This window comes from Barbus barbus (genome assembly GCF_936440315.1).
Source record: "Barbus barbus genome assembly, chromosome: 11".
NCBI lineage: Eukaryota > Metazoa > Chordata > Actinopteri > Cypriniformes > Cyprinidae > Barbus > Barbus barbus.
In genome coordinates this window covers 4,714,919-4,731,255 of record NC_136739.1, presented here as the reverse complement: position 1 = coordinate 4,731,255, position 16,337 = coordinate 4,714,919, and the positions used below count along the sequence as shown (strand labels likewise).

Here is a 16,337-nt window from a genome sequence, read left to right as displayed (position 1 = left end):
CACCATCACAAATACTATTAGTTTTCAAATACTACGCCTACTTGAACTTTCCTCTAATGAATACCATAAAGACACACTTGACTAAATTTGTTTCTCATGTCTTTAAAACCCTGCTCATTTAGAAGGCGGAAATGTTTGAAATGAGATAAGTTTGATTTGTTTAACATTAATTCCCATTGTTCCATTTGTGTTATTTCATAGTAGATGACTTTACTATTATTTAAAAATGTGGAAAATATAAATAATAATAATTGAAAAAAAAAAAAGTTAACATTTTATTACAGGTATCAATTCTCGCTATTAAAGTTGCTTATTAGCATGCCTATTATTACCATACTGGCTGTGTATTAGTACTTATAATGACCATATTCTACATCCCTAATTATCCATTACCTAAACTTACAACCCGAATTTCAAAAACGTTGGGATGTTTTTTTTTTTTATTTGAATAAAATGAAAACTAAAAGACTTTCAAATCACATAAGCCAATATTTTATTCACAATAGAACACAGAGAACATAACAAATGTTGAAATTTTACACTTTTATCCACGAAATTAGCTCATTTAAATTTTGATGCCTGGTACAGGTCTCAAAAAAGTTGGCACGGGGGCAACAAAGGGCTGAAAAAGCAAGACATTTTTAAAAAGATTCAGCTGGGAGAACATCTAGCAACTAATTTAGTTAATTGACATCAGGTCTGTAACATGATTAGCTATAAAAGGGACGAGTGATCTGCAGATGCCAACTAAAGCTCTATCATGCAATAAGGAAGCCATATGTGAACATTGTCCAGAAGCGCCGTCGTGTCCTGTGGGCTCATTTAAAATGGACTGTTTCCAAGTGGAAAAGTCTTGGTCAGACGAGTCCAAATTTGACATTCTTGTTGGAAATCACAGACGCTGTGTCCTATGGGCTAAAGAGGAGGGAGACCTTCCAGCTTGTTATCAGCGTTCAGTTCAAAAGCCAGCATTTCTTATGGTATGGGGTGCATAAGTGCATACGGTATGGGCAGCTTGCATGTTTTGGAAGGCACTATGAATGCTGAAAGGTTTATAAAGGTTTTAGAGTAACATATGCTCCCCTCCAGATGACGTCTGTTTCAGGGAAGGCCTTGTTTATTTCAGCAGGACAATGCAAAACCACATATTGCAGCTATTACAACAGCATGTCTTCATAGTAGAAGAGTCCGGGTGCTGAATTGGCCTGCCTGCAGTCCAGATCTTTCACCTATAGACAACATTTGGCGCATCATTAAATTAAAAATACACCAAAGTCCCATCTATTTTTAGACCCATAGCAGGCATCAAATTTGAAATGAGCTCATTTTGTGCATAAAATTGCTAAATTTCTCAGTTTAAACATTTGTTATGTTGTCTATGTTCTATTGTGAATAAAATATTGACTCATGTGATTTGAAATTCTTTTAGTTTTAATTTTATGCAAATTTAAAAAACATCCCAACATTTCCGGAATTCGGGTTGTTCCAAACTATTAATAAGCAGCAAATTTGGAGTTTATTGAGGCAAAAGTCATAGTTAATGGCTTGTTAATAGTGAGAATTGGAATTTAAAATAATTCAAAATTAATATTGACTTTTGACAGGCAGCGTCATTCACAACAAACAAACAAACAAACAAACTCAATTATATACTACTTCATTGTTACTTGATCTCAAAATAAAATATAAATAAAAGAAAAAGAAAAAATCAGAATAGAGGATATTGTATCATTTATACAATAAAATATATATTACATACATATTAGAATGATAAAATATTATATATATATATATATACATTTACATATACATATACATTTGTACATTTAGATGTTTAAATAATACTGATAATCTAACATATGATAATTGAAAAGCATTTTGTTTTGGAGGAAACATGCTATTTATATTTTGTTCAGTGCAGGTGAACATTTTAATTTTCATAGCATACCTTTGACATTTATGAAATGAGGAATCATGAAAAGTAGAAAACTGACACCTGTTCCTGGTAACTGATGTTTTTCTGCAGGCCCTCATCATGAGATCAGCTATGATTTCAGAGAGATCTGGATATACACACAAAGGTATTTAAGGGAGCTTCATCAATCAGTGTCTGTGTGACAGAGGTTTTGACACGCTGTGAGCAGGCGTTTGAGCAGGGCATCCAGTCAGAATGATTGGCATGGACCGCTGGCTTTGGAGCTGAATGTATGAGCATGGAATTCCCAGCACAGATCAATGCAAGCTCTTTGGGCACAGAGCCACCCGCTAGCTTACAGCTGGAGCGATGAGCGCACACATGCTGGAATGTGTTTACATGTGCTCTGTCCTCCACTGTACCTGTGATCCTCTCTGCAGAAACTGTCACATTAGATTATATATTACAGACAGTTGTATTTCATGCTAATTGTTATGTTTCTACTGGTTGCTCGGGTCTCTGAGTTTTTTACGGTCTGGAAATACATCTCATATTATTTAAACATGTTGTTGTACCACTACAAAAAAAAAAAAAAAGAAGAAACTTTCTCAAATCAGTTTTTTGCTGTTTCCATCAAATACTTGAGAAGCAAACTGCATAAGAAAAATAAATGAGTTTTCAGAGAATATATCTTGGATTATGTATTGTATATTTATTATGCCACAAGAAGATTCTTGTTTCCTGTAACTTTTTAGAATAAATGTATTGTTGTTGCAAAAAAATGCTAATAATAATAATTCCATTAAAACAAAATAAATACTCAAGAAGTAGACCTATATCGAAGTACTGTATTATACACCACAAGAAAATAGTTGAATAATTTCTACGATTTATGCTTAACACAAGAAAAAAAGGGAAATGAAAAAAACCCAGAAACAATTAAAAGATGATGATTATTATTATTATTTTGGTCATTTTAGATATTTGACTTTAAACAAACTAATTTATTTATTATTATTTTTTGTTGTTGTTTTGCATTATATAGGTATATGTTTATAGCATATTGTACATGTAAATTTGTATCTGAATAATCATGCTTTTATATAATCCTGATAATCTTATATATGATAAATCAAATTTTCTTTAAAGAAAAAAATAGGCATTTTGTTTTGAGGAAACATGCTTAATATCCATTATTCAATAACACTAATACTTTTTAGTAACTATATGATGTTTTAAATTGATACTTAATAGCAAAGTGAAATTCCATTAAAACAAATAGAAACCCCCCAAATAAAACACATCTAAACACAGAAATACATTTCAAGAGTTGATTTTTTATTCAAATAAATAGCCACATAAATAAAACTTCATCTCTCATATACTTTCACACAGCCATGTACAATCACACATACAGCAAGCAAGCACATCAGGGAAATATAACCCCCCCCAAAAAAAACTAGACTAAAAAAGACTAGAACAGTTCGGCATGAAAACATAGTGTTTCAAAAGTAACTACAGACTTGTGTATACCTGCAGTGGAAACAAACACTATTTTCAAAAGCAACTGTCATCATAAAGTGCATAATAGTCAAATGAAATTATACAATGGGGTGTTTGAACTAAGATAAATCAAACATAAACAAAAAAATCACCACCACTGGATTTGTTCAGACAAAGGCACAAGTTTGGTGGTGGGTGAAAAAGGAAAGGGGTGTTAACACTGTTTCTTACATCACCTTGGAACAGCTTTAGCTTCAACACATCTTTACCTGCACTGGTTTCAAACACTGTCGTTTTATGACCCAATCTGGAAACACAGTACAGATTTTTTTCTAATCTACTAAAAACCATTGCACAAATATGTCAAATTCACAAAAGACAGGCTTGCAACAGGATCATACAGCTATAAAAACAGTGCTTCAAGCAAATGGAGCTTAAACAATGGTAACACATTATTATTTCATATAAATTGCACACAAACCCAGAAACACTTCTGAAATCTACTTCTAGCACTTAGATCGTAAGCTAAAGATAAAAAAAATGAAATTCAACTCTATTGCTACAAGACATCTTCAGCTATCTGTGTGTGCATTTTAATCAAGAAAAATTATACGAGGGAGAACCTAAAACGATTGCTTATCAAATATTTGTTAACTAGAGGAGGCAGCTACTTTGTACATCTGAGCAGTATGACTGCTTTTAGGAGATTTAAACGTGCTACACTTTAATAAAAGGAGAGCTTTTCACCACCGTGACATCTATAGAAAAATGTATGCTTCTCTTGATCTTCCCTGCACTCTCTCTTTGGCTTTTCCTGTAATTTTTCTAGTTCTGCCGTTCTACAAAGCCAGCCTGGATGCAAAGGCAACCTGTGTCAACAAGCTGTACAAAATGGTCAGACTCTTATTTCCTATGCTCATGCAAAATACATCATTAAAATCATCTCGTACATACAATCCTTACAGACAGAAAAAAAAAACATGCTCTATAAAAGAAAGAATAAAATAGCATTATCAGGCATGAAGTACCTTTTGCTTTCCTACAACAGCTTCCTCTCCTGGTTCTACATTTCAATGTGAAATATTGCACTATACTCATATTCTTTGTTCACTGTTTAAAAAAAAGATTAAAAGCAAATTTACACCATTAATGAGGGTCATGGGTTCAAGACATTCTAATGGGCCAAACTTATTCTCATACAGTGTTAGTTGAGATACAGCCTTTTGAGGTGAAAGATCAGTTATGGAGGAGGTAGTGAACTGATGGAAGAGGAGTCTTGATGGACCAAGCTGAACGTCTTGGCTGGACAATGTCTCCTAATTTCAGTAAGTCATTGGTAGGTGCACATTTGTATGATCATAATTGTCTAGTGTCTTTGTATACATGTGACTAAACATGAAGTAGCATTAAAGTCATTGTCACAGAGAGCGAAACCCAAAGACCTGGTCTAATAAACACTATGCAGTACCTCTTGTGCTTATATCTAGCTTACTCTCATTTGTCTTGACGTTCCCCGCATGCTAAGGCGCTTCTTCATAGCACACACATCATTGGAGGCATAGTGTGGCTAGTTTGCGCACGTTTTCACATCACAGGTGAAATGACAGTATTTTTTTCTTAGTTTTGGAAGTATGGATAAGTCAGATACTGCATTTTGTTTCAAGAACTTCTAGGAAAGAAATCAAAGAGGCAAAAAAAAATGCAATCAACTTTGGTCTTCTCTGGAGATGTAAAACACAAAATAAAAAGTTCAAGATCTGAAAGGAAATCACTGGGAAAAATCTATAAGGAAGACCTCACTGTCTTATTGTCATACTTGTATAGAGGATAAACAAGCGTCTCTGACATAATCATTTGCGATTGTGGAGGCCAGTACGTATGAGTGGACCCACTTGCAAATGGATGAAAACTTACACTATTCAGTTCCTTGTTCAGCGACCCGTCCTTTATTGCTGTGTGGACAGGAGCACCTGGCAAGGGTCATAGGCTCAATGAAGAGGTTGGTTATTGCTTCTTCTTATTTTCTCTGGTCATTTCAACACATGTAGACACAGTCGTGGAATTGTGTGTCCAGAGAGAGTCTCTCCTTTGCATTAGAAAACTATTGAACATCATCATAATGAGATTCTTTCAAGTTCTGACACTCAACACCATTGGCGCACTCTGGAGTAAGAGTGGTGGAAGCAGTCAGCATCACTCTAAGACCTTCTTCAAAGTCTTCAAAGCTGTCTTTACTTGACCATGACACAACTGCTGAGTTGCTGCTTTTGACCGGCACAGACCAGCCCTTGGACATCAGGCTCAGGCTCGATGCTGGTGCTCAGGGTCCAACTGCCCTGCTGGGGCAGGAGGGAGAAAGGCCCTTGGGACGGGATGGAGGGCTGGAGCTGCAGGTGCTGTGGGGACTGAGGGTGGAGATGCGGCCGCTGGCTGATGTGCAGACGAGCCTCCAGAAGATGGGCAGCAGATGCCACGGGGGACAAGGACGAGGACGAGGAAGAGGAGTCAAGAGACTGCTGCTGCTTCCACAGGTTGTGCTGGAAGGTGATGGGGGTCTGCTGGCACGGAGGGAGGATAGGTTGAGTTGGGGGGTTGGAAAAGAGGGCAGCAGGGGCGAAGAGATTGTTGGAGGGAGGAGATGAGGGGTGGGACAGTGAGAGGAAGAGCACGGGTTGCTGAGACTGGACTTGGGGCTGAGGCTGGTGCTGGATCTGCAGCATCCTGTATCATGAAAGAATAACAGAGTTTTAGGTGTATGCAAGCAATGTACCAACCCTATTCCTGGAGGCACCTCAACAGTACACATTTTGAATGTCTCCTTTATCTAGGAGTCTCTACTAATTAGCTGATTCAGGTGTGTTTGATTGGGAAGAGTTCAAAATTGTGGAGTACTGGGGTGGCACCAGGAACAGTGTTGGGAAACACTGATGCTTCCAATCTTTAGCAATCTGGGGTATCTATGGATTTCTTCTCACCTTTGCTGGTGCAGAACTTCCTCCAGCATGCTGCGACGCTCGCGGGGGCCGCTGGAGCTTTGGAGGCTTGAGAGAGAGCACATAGTTGGGCCGAGTGACCCCCGGCTGCCTCTGGAGCATGAGGTTGGAGGGCACACCTGTCGTGCCAGACCTTTGATCTTGTTCAACCCCAGCAGACCTTTTGCACGAGTGTTCTTCCTCAGCTGCTGTCTGAACGCCTTCAGCCCTACAGAAATAATCATAGACCAGTTAGAAACTACTTAGCAATGTGATTCTATAAAGCTGGCACATGTGCTTAAACATAAATTTTTAATTTAATGATACTCACCCTGTGTTAGGGAGGTGTCTGAAGCCCTACGGCCCTCTTGGAAGCTGGCTGCAAGCATACTGCCTTGGTTCTGCAAGAGGAGGTTGGAGGAAAGAGTGAGGGGCATCCCAGCAGGGGCTGATGCCTCCGGGCCAATATTGAAGGCAAGCAGTGATGAAAGATCCCCTACAGCCGTGGAGAGAGCCGGGTTGGGGTTCGAGGAGGACTTCAGACAGCTGTCAGAAGAAGCACCGTCCGAGGGGCTAACCACAATACCTGAGAGAGGATGGTGTGTAATTAACAACCAGATCCTTGCATTAAGTCCTTCATTTTACCATAATATTAACATTTCACTTACAAGGTGGATTGCACTGGTGGAATCGAGCGGAGACCTCTGCAAGCGTGTGCCTTCGGGAGGTGGTGCTGGGCAAATGGGGCGGCTGGACCTGCAGCATCCCCTCTTCCTCTTCCAGGTCATGAGGTCGCACCTCCTCACTTATTGTGGTCTCCAGCAGGCTGTTGGGGGAGATGGATCGGTTCCACAGGAGGCCGTTCAGGCTGGCCTCCACCGGGCACACCACGCGCTGAGGAAGGGAGGGAGGCATTCACATTAGCCACTGCCTGTCTCTAATGGAGGAGGGGGATTGGGGGTGCACTGCATATCTGCAATATGAAACAGGACAGGGAGTCTATTTACTGAGTGACTAGGAAGAGAAGGGTCAAGAGCAGGGGTGGGCAACTCTGGTCCTCAAGGTCCACTGTCCTGCCGATTTTGAGATATGTTTAATCAGGGTTGGAGCTAATCTCTACAGGAAAGTGGACCTCAAATTCCCCACTCTTAGTCTAGAGAGGGATTACGTCAAGCTCAAGGGAAGTACTGACCTGAAACAGGCCTCCTTGTTCACATTCCATCTCTGAATGGACAGGAGTGTTCACCTTGGTGGCGACAGGGAAGGCTGAGGTTCTGAAGCTGTCAGACGACTCCATGATCACCTTGAAAGTGAGATGGACAGAGGAAGAGCTGAGTTAGCACAGGGAGATTTCATTTCAAACAGGAGTCTGCTTTGGCCTCGCTCTGACACTCACCTCTGGGGTGGAGGAATCGGACGGCGTCCTCGACCTCTGATTCCAGGCCCCGCATTGGCGGCTCAGCTGTTGGCTTTGGTGCTCCTTCACTCTTTCTAGCAGCAGGTAATAGATTGCTGAGAAGTGGTTGTAGCTACTGTTCTGGAGAGACTATGGAAAGCAATCGAAAAACTGTTTTAGACACAGTGAACATACTGAGCGTCACTTTAACAGGTGTAATGAAACGCAGGCAGTCTGCGTCAAGAATTAAGTTCTTAAGGGATATTACTGAAAGTTAAAAGCAACACAGCATGGCAGCTTTCAAAACAGATGCTACTGTGTTTATCCTTTCTGTGCCAACAGAAGGACATACTTAATGTCTGCATAGGGTGTTGCATAGGGTGTTGTTTTTATTCTGAGGTGACAAATTGACAATTTATGCCCTTCGAACAACATTAACCCTTGCTCTGGTAAACACGCCCTTCCCTGCTGGAAATAACTAACCCCGTACTGTTTGTAATATATACAGAGACACATGTCTCTACTGTATCTGCCCCTTTTCTCACCTCCACAGTCCTCTGTCTGTCAATGCCGAGGGTCTGCATGATACCCAACACAGGTTCACTGTAGTCTCCCAGGTTGGAGTTGTAGTCAGTGAGGGACAGGGAAAGGGTCTGGTGGGGCGCACTGGGATCCGCAAGCATCCAGCGGTGCTGCTTGATCTGTGCCACACTGATCCGCTTGGCCGGGTCGACAACCAACATCTTACGAATCAGATTTTCACAGTCTGGACAAGCAGACAAGGAGATCTCAGTCAAAAATGGTTTTCTGACAATGATGCAGAATTGTATGTGAAAAGAGGGAGCGAAGAGCTGTACCTTGTGACATGAAGAATGGTATTCTGAAGCGTCCTTCCGTCACCCTCTGTCTCAGAGCTGGAAGACTGTCCCCATCAAAGGGCAGGGACCCGCACACCAACACATACAAAACCACTCCTAGACTCTGTTAAAGAGACATATTTGTAGCATGTATTAGATTTGCATTAATCCCAGTGCTTGCAAGGCAGCAAATAATAGTGTTCTATATTAAATTCAATATGCAAATAGGTGTTAGCTAAAGGACCAGCTGCAATTTTGAATGCAAATTAGACAATGACATCATTGAAATTGGTATTTATAAATGCTAAACAGAGTTTTGCTTTCTAAGCAGTGCTTTTGTAATTGCATAATGATAATTTTATAATTATAATTTCATTTTCAGCAGCTGTGTAAGACATCAGGTGACAAACATAATGATAAACATACCCATATGTCTAACTGTGGCCCCTCATATTCCTTCCCCTCAAAGACCTCGGGGGCAGCGTATGGTGGGCTTCCACACCACGTGGAAAGAGGCTCCCCAGCATTATAGAAGTTTCCAAATCCAAAGTCTGGAGAAAAAAAAAAAAGAATTGAGTTCTTTGTGGAAGAAAAGACTTATTACTCATCAAACTGCATGTAAATGGTATACAATCCTTATATAAAGACCTATAACGGATGACCTGTGAGAATCAGGCTGGTTTGATTACTTAATTTTATTACTGATCCTAACTGTGAATTCTGTAATTACTTTCTTTTTAGAACACTCATAGTCTGGCTATGGAAAGTGTTTATGAGCAGCGCACATCAATACGTGAACCCTTAAAAGCTTATTTTCTTTGCTTACCTGCCAGCTTGATATTCATGTTGGCATCTAGCAGCAGGTTTTCAGTTTTGAGGTCTCTGTGGACAATGTGGTGCCGGTGGCAGTAGTCCACCGCCATCAGAATCTGCCAAAACTTCTTACATGCCTCATTTTCACTCATCCTTCCGTTGGACGTCAGATAGTCTGTAAAAAAGAGGATGGCTTAGGAAGGGAGGAGACATCGCCTTAAAAACACCATATAAAGACAGAACCAAGCCTACGGTTTATCTGGGGAGACAGCCATTGTTTTTTTTAAAGGCTGAGTATATGACAGGTGAAGAGACAGGTATGTTATATAGTTTAAATCCCTAGGTGGTGAGGACAAGCAGAGGTAGAGCAGCTTATCCCTTTTACATAGTTACATAAAGCTTGAAAATCCAACACCTGTCTCGCTTTGTGCTCACTCACTGACTCACTGCTCTGACGGCAGTGCTGATCTAAATAATTCTCTCCCCGTCAGACCTCAATATCCACAACAACTGGACAAGAGTTTTTGGGAGAGCCACAGACGTCAAAAACAACAGACGCCCGTCAGTCTTTTCACAGATTAATTAGTCATTCATTTACAAAAGTGTTTCCACTTACCAAACATTTCTCCATTTTTTGCATACTCTGTCACGATGTACAGCATGTCTTTGGTCTCCATGACCTGTAAAGACAAAAAACATCATATAATTAACAAAAATAATTATTTAATCACATTATCAAATGATCACATTTTGTAATTTCTTTAAACATTTTGTGCATGTAGCTTTTATGAAGTAATACTAAGAAATGCATTGAATATTGGAAGTTTATTTATACAAAAAAACAATTTAAAATGGTTTAATAATGCAGTAATATACTCATTAAAAATCAACAAAATATACTTTTTAAATTGTAATTTAAATCTCAGACATGTCAATGTACATTTTATGCATCAACAAGCCAACTGTCTGATCTCTACTTCTCTTTCAAACCAAATTTCCTTTTTTCTGTCAACTTCTCATAGTTTTTGTCATTCAGACATGACAGGTTAGCTTGTAATGATACGCACCATTGCATAAGAGTGTACCCAAGCATTTCCTGAATGCACTGAGCACACACACACACACACACACACGTCTCTCTCAGATGCTTGCTGTCTGATCCATCAATACCCCTGAAGCAGCTAATGAAAGCTGAAACTTTATCTTCAGCAACCCATTTCTTTTGAACCATAAAATAAGTTTACACATAAGACCTAGTTTGAGCACAAAGGCATGCAGTGACACAAAAGAAACTGTAGTTCAACAATTAATAGCGTAAGAAATTATAAAAGAGAGGGTGTATGACGTCCTTGCCCTTTATGGGAATGTCCCGCAAGTTCCCGGCTGAGGCCTGAGGGAGAAATACTAAACGCTGCATGTTGCGCTACCAGAAAGAGTTGCACAACAGGTTCTATGCTGTCCTCTTTTTCTCTTGCTGAGAAAAGCTGTGTAATTGTCCATATAAGCGCTCAGACTCAAGATATTTCAGGTCAATGCCTAATAGGGATGCGCGGTATACCGGTACTGGAAATACTGGAAATAAACTTTTATTTACAACTGATCAACGCACATATACATAAGATGCGATACAGTAACAACGAAAGCTCAAATGTGCATGTGTGACACTGAAGTTTTGGTCACTTGCATTTCATACAGTCGAATATTAATTGAATTTGAATTACGCAAGTGTTTTGCTATATTAATTTTCGTATCAATAATATGAAGGGAATGTTTCTGCCGCGCTGCCGACCACTAATATGAAGCAGCCGAGAGAGTGAGATATATTTAATGCTTTTTCTTTGGCTATTGGCGTCTGAAATCTGAGAAAAATCGGAGAGAGAGAGAAATAATTTAAAATTTTGAATATTACTTTGACTGTTTGAATAACACTTTACAATAAAGCAACATTTGTTGTATTAATTGCGTTACTTCAGTTGTATTTTTTTTTTCGTCAAACTCAGTCAAAATGTAATCTAATCTTCCTGGTAGGTTTTTTTGAGATATTTTGTTTGCACTGAAAAGATAAGAAGATTTGAATATATTTTACTTACTTAGTTTTTTTCTCCAACATCAAAATATAACCTATGTTCCGTGTAGGTTTTTTGTTACAGTTTGATACAAAGGTATTAATATATGAATCTGTTTTATTATTATTATTTTAATATAATTGTTTTCAATTCACTTATCTTTTTAGGCTGGTTATTTGTCACCTATGGTATCTATTTAGCCATGCCATAGCAAATGGTATCGAGCCATGCCATAGCAAACATAACGTGTCATGACCCGCGTAGTCAGGCTGTAGGCCTACAACAGCAGGAAAAGGGTCTTTATCTCTAGATAAATCCGGCGTCCAAAGACTTCAGCCTTTAGTGTCAACCCAGAGGTGCCAATGATGTCATAGCTTCCTTAGAAACCCCATCCTGTTTGGCCCACAGAGACGACTCCCTTCGTCACGAACTCAGAGGGAGATGAGTGAAGGAAACTATTGATAGTTCTGAATACAGTGTATATGAAGTGAATGAGAAGCTAAAGGCAATAAAGGGATTGTTTGTACATGCAGCATGAGAACAGAAACAGTTTATCATGAGAGGTCATAGGTCACTAGTTCTACATTTTTCATCTCAAGGGCTTTTTGCTTTAAATAAACAGGGCTTCAGTTGTGAAAGGAGAGGTACGTTTGACGTTATCGGACTCTAAACCGGGAACAAACTGAAAGCTAAAAAATCCAGGACACTTTCGTGAAGGATTCTTACTGATGCTGCAGTCGTCATCTTATATATTGGATGACATTAGGATATGTTTTAATGAATTAATATGAAAGAGTATGGTGAAGGAATGGCACATCCAGCTCATATCATAACTACAACGCTGCTGCTCATTTCCCAAAAACTCACATCTTTTACAAATGTGAGAGGTCAGATCCAAAGAAGTGAGGTGTGATGTTATTCCCAAGGATTTTAGTTTCTTGCAACCTCAGATCTCAGTATAATCTGTAAAATGCTAATCTCTGAACAAAACAAACTTAAATTGAACAGGCTATGAGAGAAAGAATGTGCTGACATATTAGCACCCCGCATTAGCCTGCCACTCTTTGCATGAATGTGCGAGCCAAACTACGGCGACAAAACCCAGGGATCAAATCAGATTGTACTTCTTAGAGATTTTTCCTCTGGCTAGCTTCACGTGACTCTGCACACACACTGCATTTGATTTCCACCAGCGCTAATTAAGTCAGAGATTTAGACCCTGTATCCCTATGTCCAACACACTCTCTGTTTTTCTGTGCCTCTCATTCCCAGACAAAAACACATATTTTCAGAATTTATTTCTACTTCTAAAATACTTATATCCTGTATTTAATTCAATAAAATCAGCAACCTGACGAAACATATTTAACAGTGTAACGCAGCGGACAGTTGCTATGCAGAAGCTGAATGCAAGGAAGAAAGTAACTTCAGTCTATTTATACATTGCACACTATCCAGATGTACTTCCAGAGAAGAGCAGCTCACCATTTGCCTGATCAACACTTAGATATTCACCATTGAACCACACTCTCTCCATGTCACTGATCATGCTAAAATACACAACACTCCCTCAGTTTAACTGACATTAATCCAGGCATTTCAACAGGGAAGCCGTTGTAATTACAGCATCATTATTAACTTTACAAATCCTATAACTTACCTGATAGAGCTTTATGATGTGAGGGTGATTGAGCAGCTTCATAATCTGAACCTCCCTGTAGATTTTCTCCAAATTGGCCGAGTTTAGTCTTGTTTTATCAATTATTTTAATTGCAACCTGCATGAAAATACAACGAAATACACATTTAGAAACGCAGCTGAATATATTGTACATTATTATTATTTAACAATTTGTAGGGAAATATCAAAAGACAGAAAATAACTTTGTTTTGTTTTTTAAATGCAAAAAGTTCAAAATATTCTGCAGGAGGTTTACCTGTGTTTTCGTGACTTTGTGTCTGGCCAGTTTGACCACAGCGAAGTTTCCCTTGCCGAGGGTTCTGATGATCTCATAGAAGCCGACCTGCAGAGGCCTGGCCTGGGCACAACTTGACTGAGAGCCCGCGCTGCTGCCCGTCATTATAACCATGATGCCGAGGCGCAGCGATAATTTTAATTTATCTGCATAAACCAGAAATTGCACGTTATAAATGCGCACGAATACCACTGAACTTGAGCGACAAATTTACAATCATTATTCTTACTATTCGTTATTAACAACACATGCGATCCCATCACAACATTCACAAAACAGTAGCTATATGATTACTTGATCATTAATAAATATAACATTTTATTTTAAGATGCACTGACATGTACCATATTTTAACTCACTTAAAAGCAAGTTAATGTCATTGTAAAAGTCATTCAAATTGTAGCCAGAAACTTCAGACAATGGACAAACAGGTAAAACCACGTAAACGTCCTTGAAATGTCAAATAATTAAATAATAATAATAATCTAGGTAGGCTATATAATTTATATAGGATTTTGTCATGGGAAATATCAAAAGCGAAGGTACTCTTACCTTTAACGCACGAATAAATTCCACCTCCTTCGACAGTACAAATGATTTTTAAATCTGCATTTATAAGTCATTCCTTATGCAAATCTTGAGGGAAAACTTATTTTTGTTTTTACTCCGTCTTTCTATGCACAGCGATACACACTTTGACGGAGCGCGCTACTATGTACAAGGTGAGGCTCCGCTCTTGAGCAGCTCTGCCGGCGCGAGGCGAGAGCTACAGGCTCGTGCTGTGATGAAGGACTCCGCCTCTCCTCCTCTGATACCCGCCTCATTAACGTCACACTCGCGTCAGAGCCCAGAGCTGGGCGAGAGCGCACAAGGCAGAAGTTGCCGAGCAACCGTGCGGCTCGTTGTGCGGTGACGCCAGTGCTGATGGAGGGGTTGCTTGGAGATGAGGACGATGACGCCAGTGGCGGAGAAGTGTCGCCGCTCTCAAGCTGCTGGTGTGATGGAGGCTCGGAGGCTCTGCTCCACCTGCTGGAAGGCATGCACACTCTTGCTTGCCATGCTTGTGTTGTTTGAGGAATACAAAGAATGAATTATGATTGTGAGAATGCATGTTTGTTTTGGGGTTCATCTGAGTTCCCAGTGTACATTGAACCCTAAAAGAAACATTTTTATACACACATCTACATCCATATGGCATTTCTGGAATTCCTTTACTCTCTTAAAAATAAAAGTTCCAAACGGGTGTTTATACAGTGATGCCAAAAGAACCTTTCTGTGAACAGTTCCTAAAAGAGCCATTCTGAAGAACATTTAAAAAATCTAAAGAACCATAGAACCATTGATGCCAATAAAGAACCTTTATTTTTAAGAATGTTTTTTTTTTTTTTTGCAATTTTAATTGGATGTTTATAGGGGTCAAATGTAATTGTTTTTCATTTTCCATCCGTTATTTACACATGCAAATACATATAGGCTAGCTTAAATATCTTGTTCTGATGGGCATTTAGTAAGAAAGTAAATAGCAAGCTATCATTTAGCAAATACTTTTATCCATAGTGATTTATTAGTGTAACCGTGCGACCGTCACTCTAATGCAAAACCTGACCCACATGAAAAATATTTGCATTACCAAAACTAGTATATGCATAAACACTTTACAATAAGGTTTAATTTGTTAACATGAGTTAACAATGAATAAAATGTATACAGCATTTATTAATCTTGGTTCTTGTTAATATCAGCATTTATTTGTACCTGTTAACATTAATGCACTTTGAACTAACATGAACATAACTAAAATAACAAGGTTTATAAATTGTGTAAAACATATTATTCATTAATTAGTTCGTGTTAGTTAAGGCATTAACTAATATTTGCAGATGAAACTATTGTAATATGTTACCGCGTTAATAAAAAACAACCATTCATTGTTAGTTCATGTTAGCTTGGATCCATTTAACAGATGCAACTTTAAATTATAATAATGCATTATTTTGATGTACAGTATATATGTATTTTTCATTGTTAGTGTGTTGTTAACAAATGTTAAACACATGAAACCTAAGTATTACTGAATATAGAAATACTGTGTGGTCTGGGTTGGCTATGCATTCTTTATTTCATATATTGCATTTTGTCATTACTAATACTTTATAAGGTATTTTACACTACCAACTATGTAAACAACCTCCTCTAATGAACAGGTTTGACTTTTTTCAGCTACACATATTCCTAACAGTTACATAAAATAAAGTATGCAGTCATACTTGATATCAGTCCCAATGCTTTTGGAATGAAATACTCAAAAAGCTCAATATATGCACATTCTCTAAATATGCACATTTACACCTGCAGTGATTGTAATGCATAATTATGTTCTTAAAAAACACTGCTTGCAGGGCTCTTTGCAAGATTCGAGTCTCCTTCTGAAAGTCAAGGCTGTGAGTAATCTGCTCTGCAGCTCAACAAGAGATGGAGGGGTGCATCATTCATTGTGTATGCACAACACTGATCTATATGACAATGCTTAATGTCCACAGAGAGCATATACCGCATCGGCATTAGCATTTCTCAGAGATCTTACATTTGCATGCAAATATGTGCATGCACAAGCTTTTGTTTGCAAACCCCTCCCTGTGGGCACACAATCTCATTCATGCACACACACACCGGTGCATAGATTTATGTCTGAGGCAACCCCGCAGAGGAATAAAGCCATTCGAAATGGCTGATACAGATAAAGATCAGCTGGTTATTGGTGCGTCAACACTGAAACAGACGCACAAGGGTAATATGGTGGCAATACGGCATACCATAGATGACAGTTTGAACAACAGGAT

At 38.9% G+C, this 16,337-nt stretch overlaps 1 protein-coding gene across 1 annotated transcript; it reads right to left on the bottom strand.

Annotated features, from left to right (window-relative positions):
- Positions 1-3,233: 3,233 nt before the first annotated feature.
- LOC306876867 (serine/threonine-protein kinase SIK2-like) lies at positions 3,234-14,280 on the bottom strand. Its single transcript, XM_079428303.1, has 14 exons — positions 14,050-14,280; positions 13,459-13,643; positions 13,183-13,299; positions 10,073-10,136; positions 9,470-9,631; positions 9,070-9,194; positions 8,644-8,767; positions 8,332-8,552; positions 7,787-7,936; positions 7,583-7,693; positions 7,059-7,284; positions 6,722-6,976; positions 6,394-6,619; positions 3,234-6,139 (listed from the first exon to the last, which is right to left on the bottom strand). The coding sequence occupies exons 2-14, from the start codon at positions 13,609-13,611 to the stop codon at positions 5,650-5,652; spliced, it is 2,424 nt and encodes an 807-aa protein (XP_079284429.1). The 5' UTR covers positions 13,612-13,643; positions 14,050-14,280; the 3' UTR covers positions 3,234-5,649.
- Between the last annotated feature and the right edge of the window lie 2,057 nt (positions 14,281-16,337).

Coding starts and splice junctions, on each gene's coding strand:
- LOC306876867 (XM_079428303.1), bottom strand. CDS start 13,611: ATGGTTATAATGACGGGCAGCAGCGCGGGCTCTCAGTCAAGTTGTGCC. Junction 8,553..8,643: donor ACCATTCTTCATGTCACAAG/GTACAGCTCTTC, acceptor CTGCTTGTCCAG/ACTGTGAAAATCTGATTCGT. Junction 7,937..8,331: donor ACAGACAGAGGACTGTGGAG/GTGAGAAAAGGG, acceptor TGCTTTCCATAG/TCTCTCCAGAACAGTAGCTA.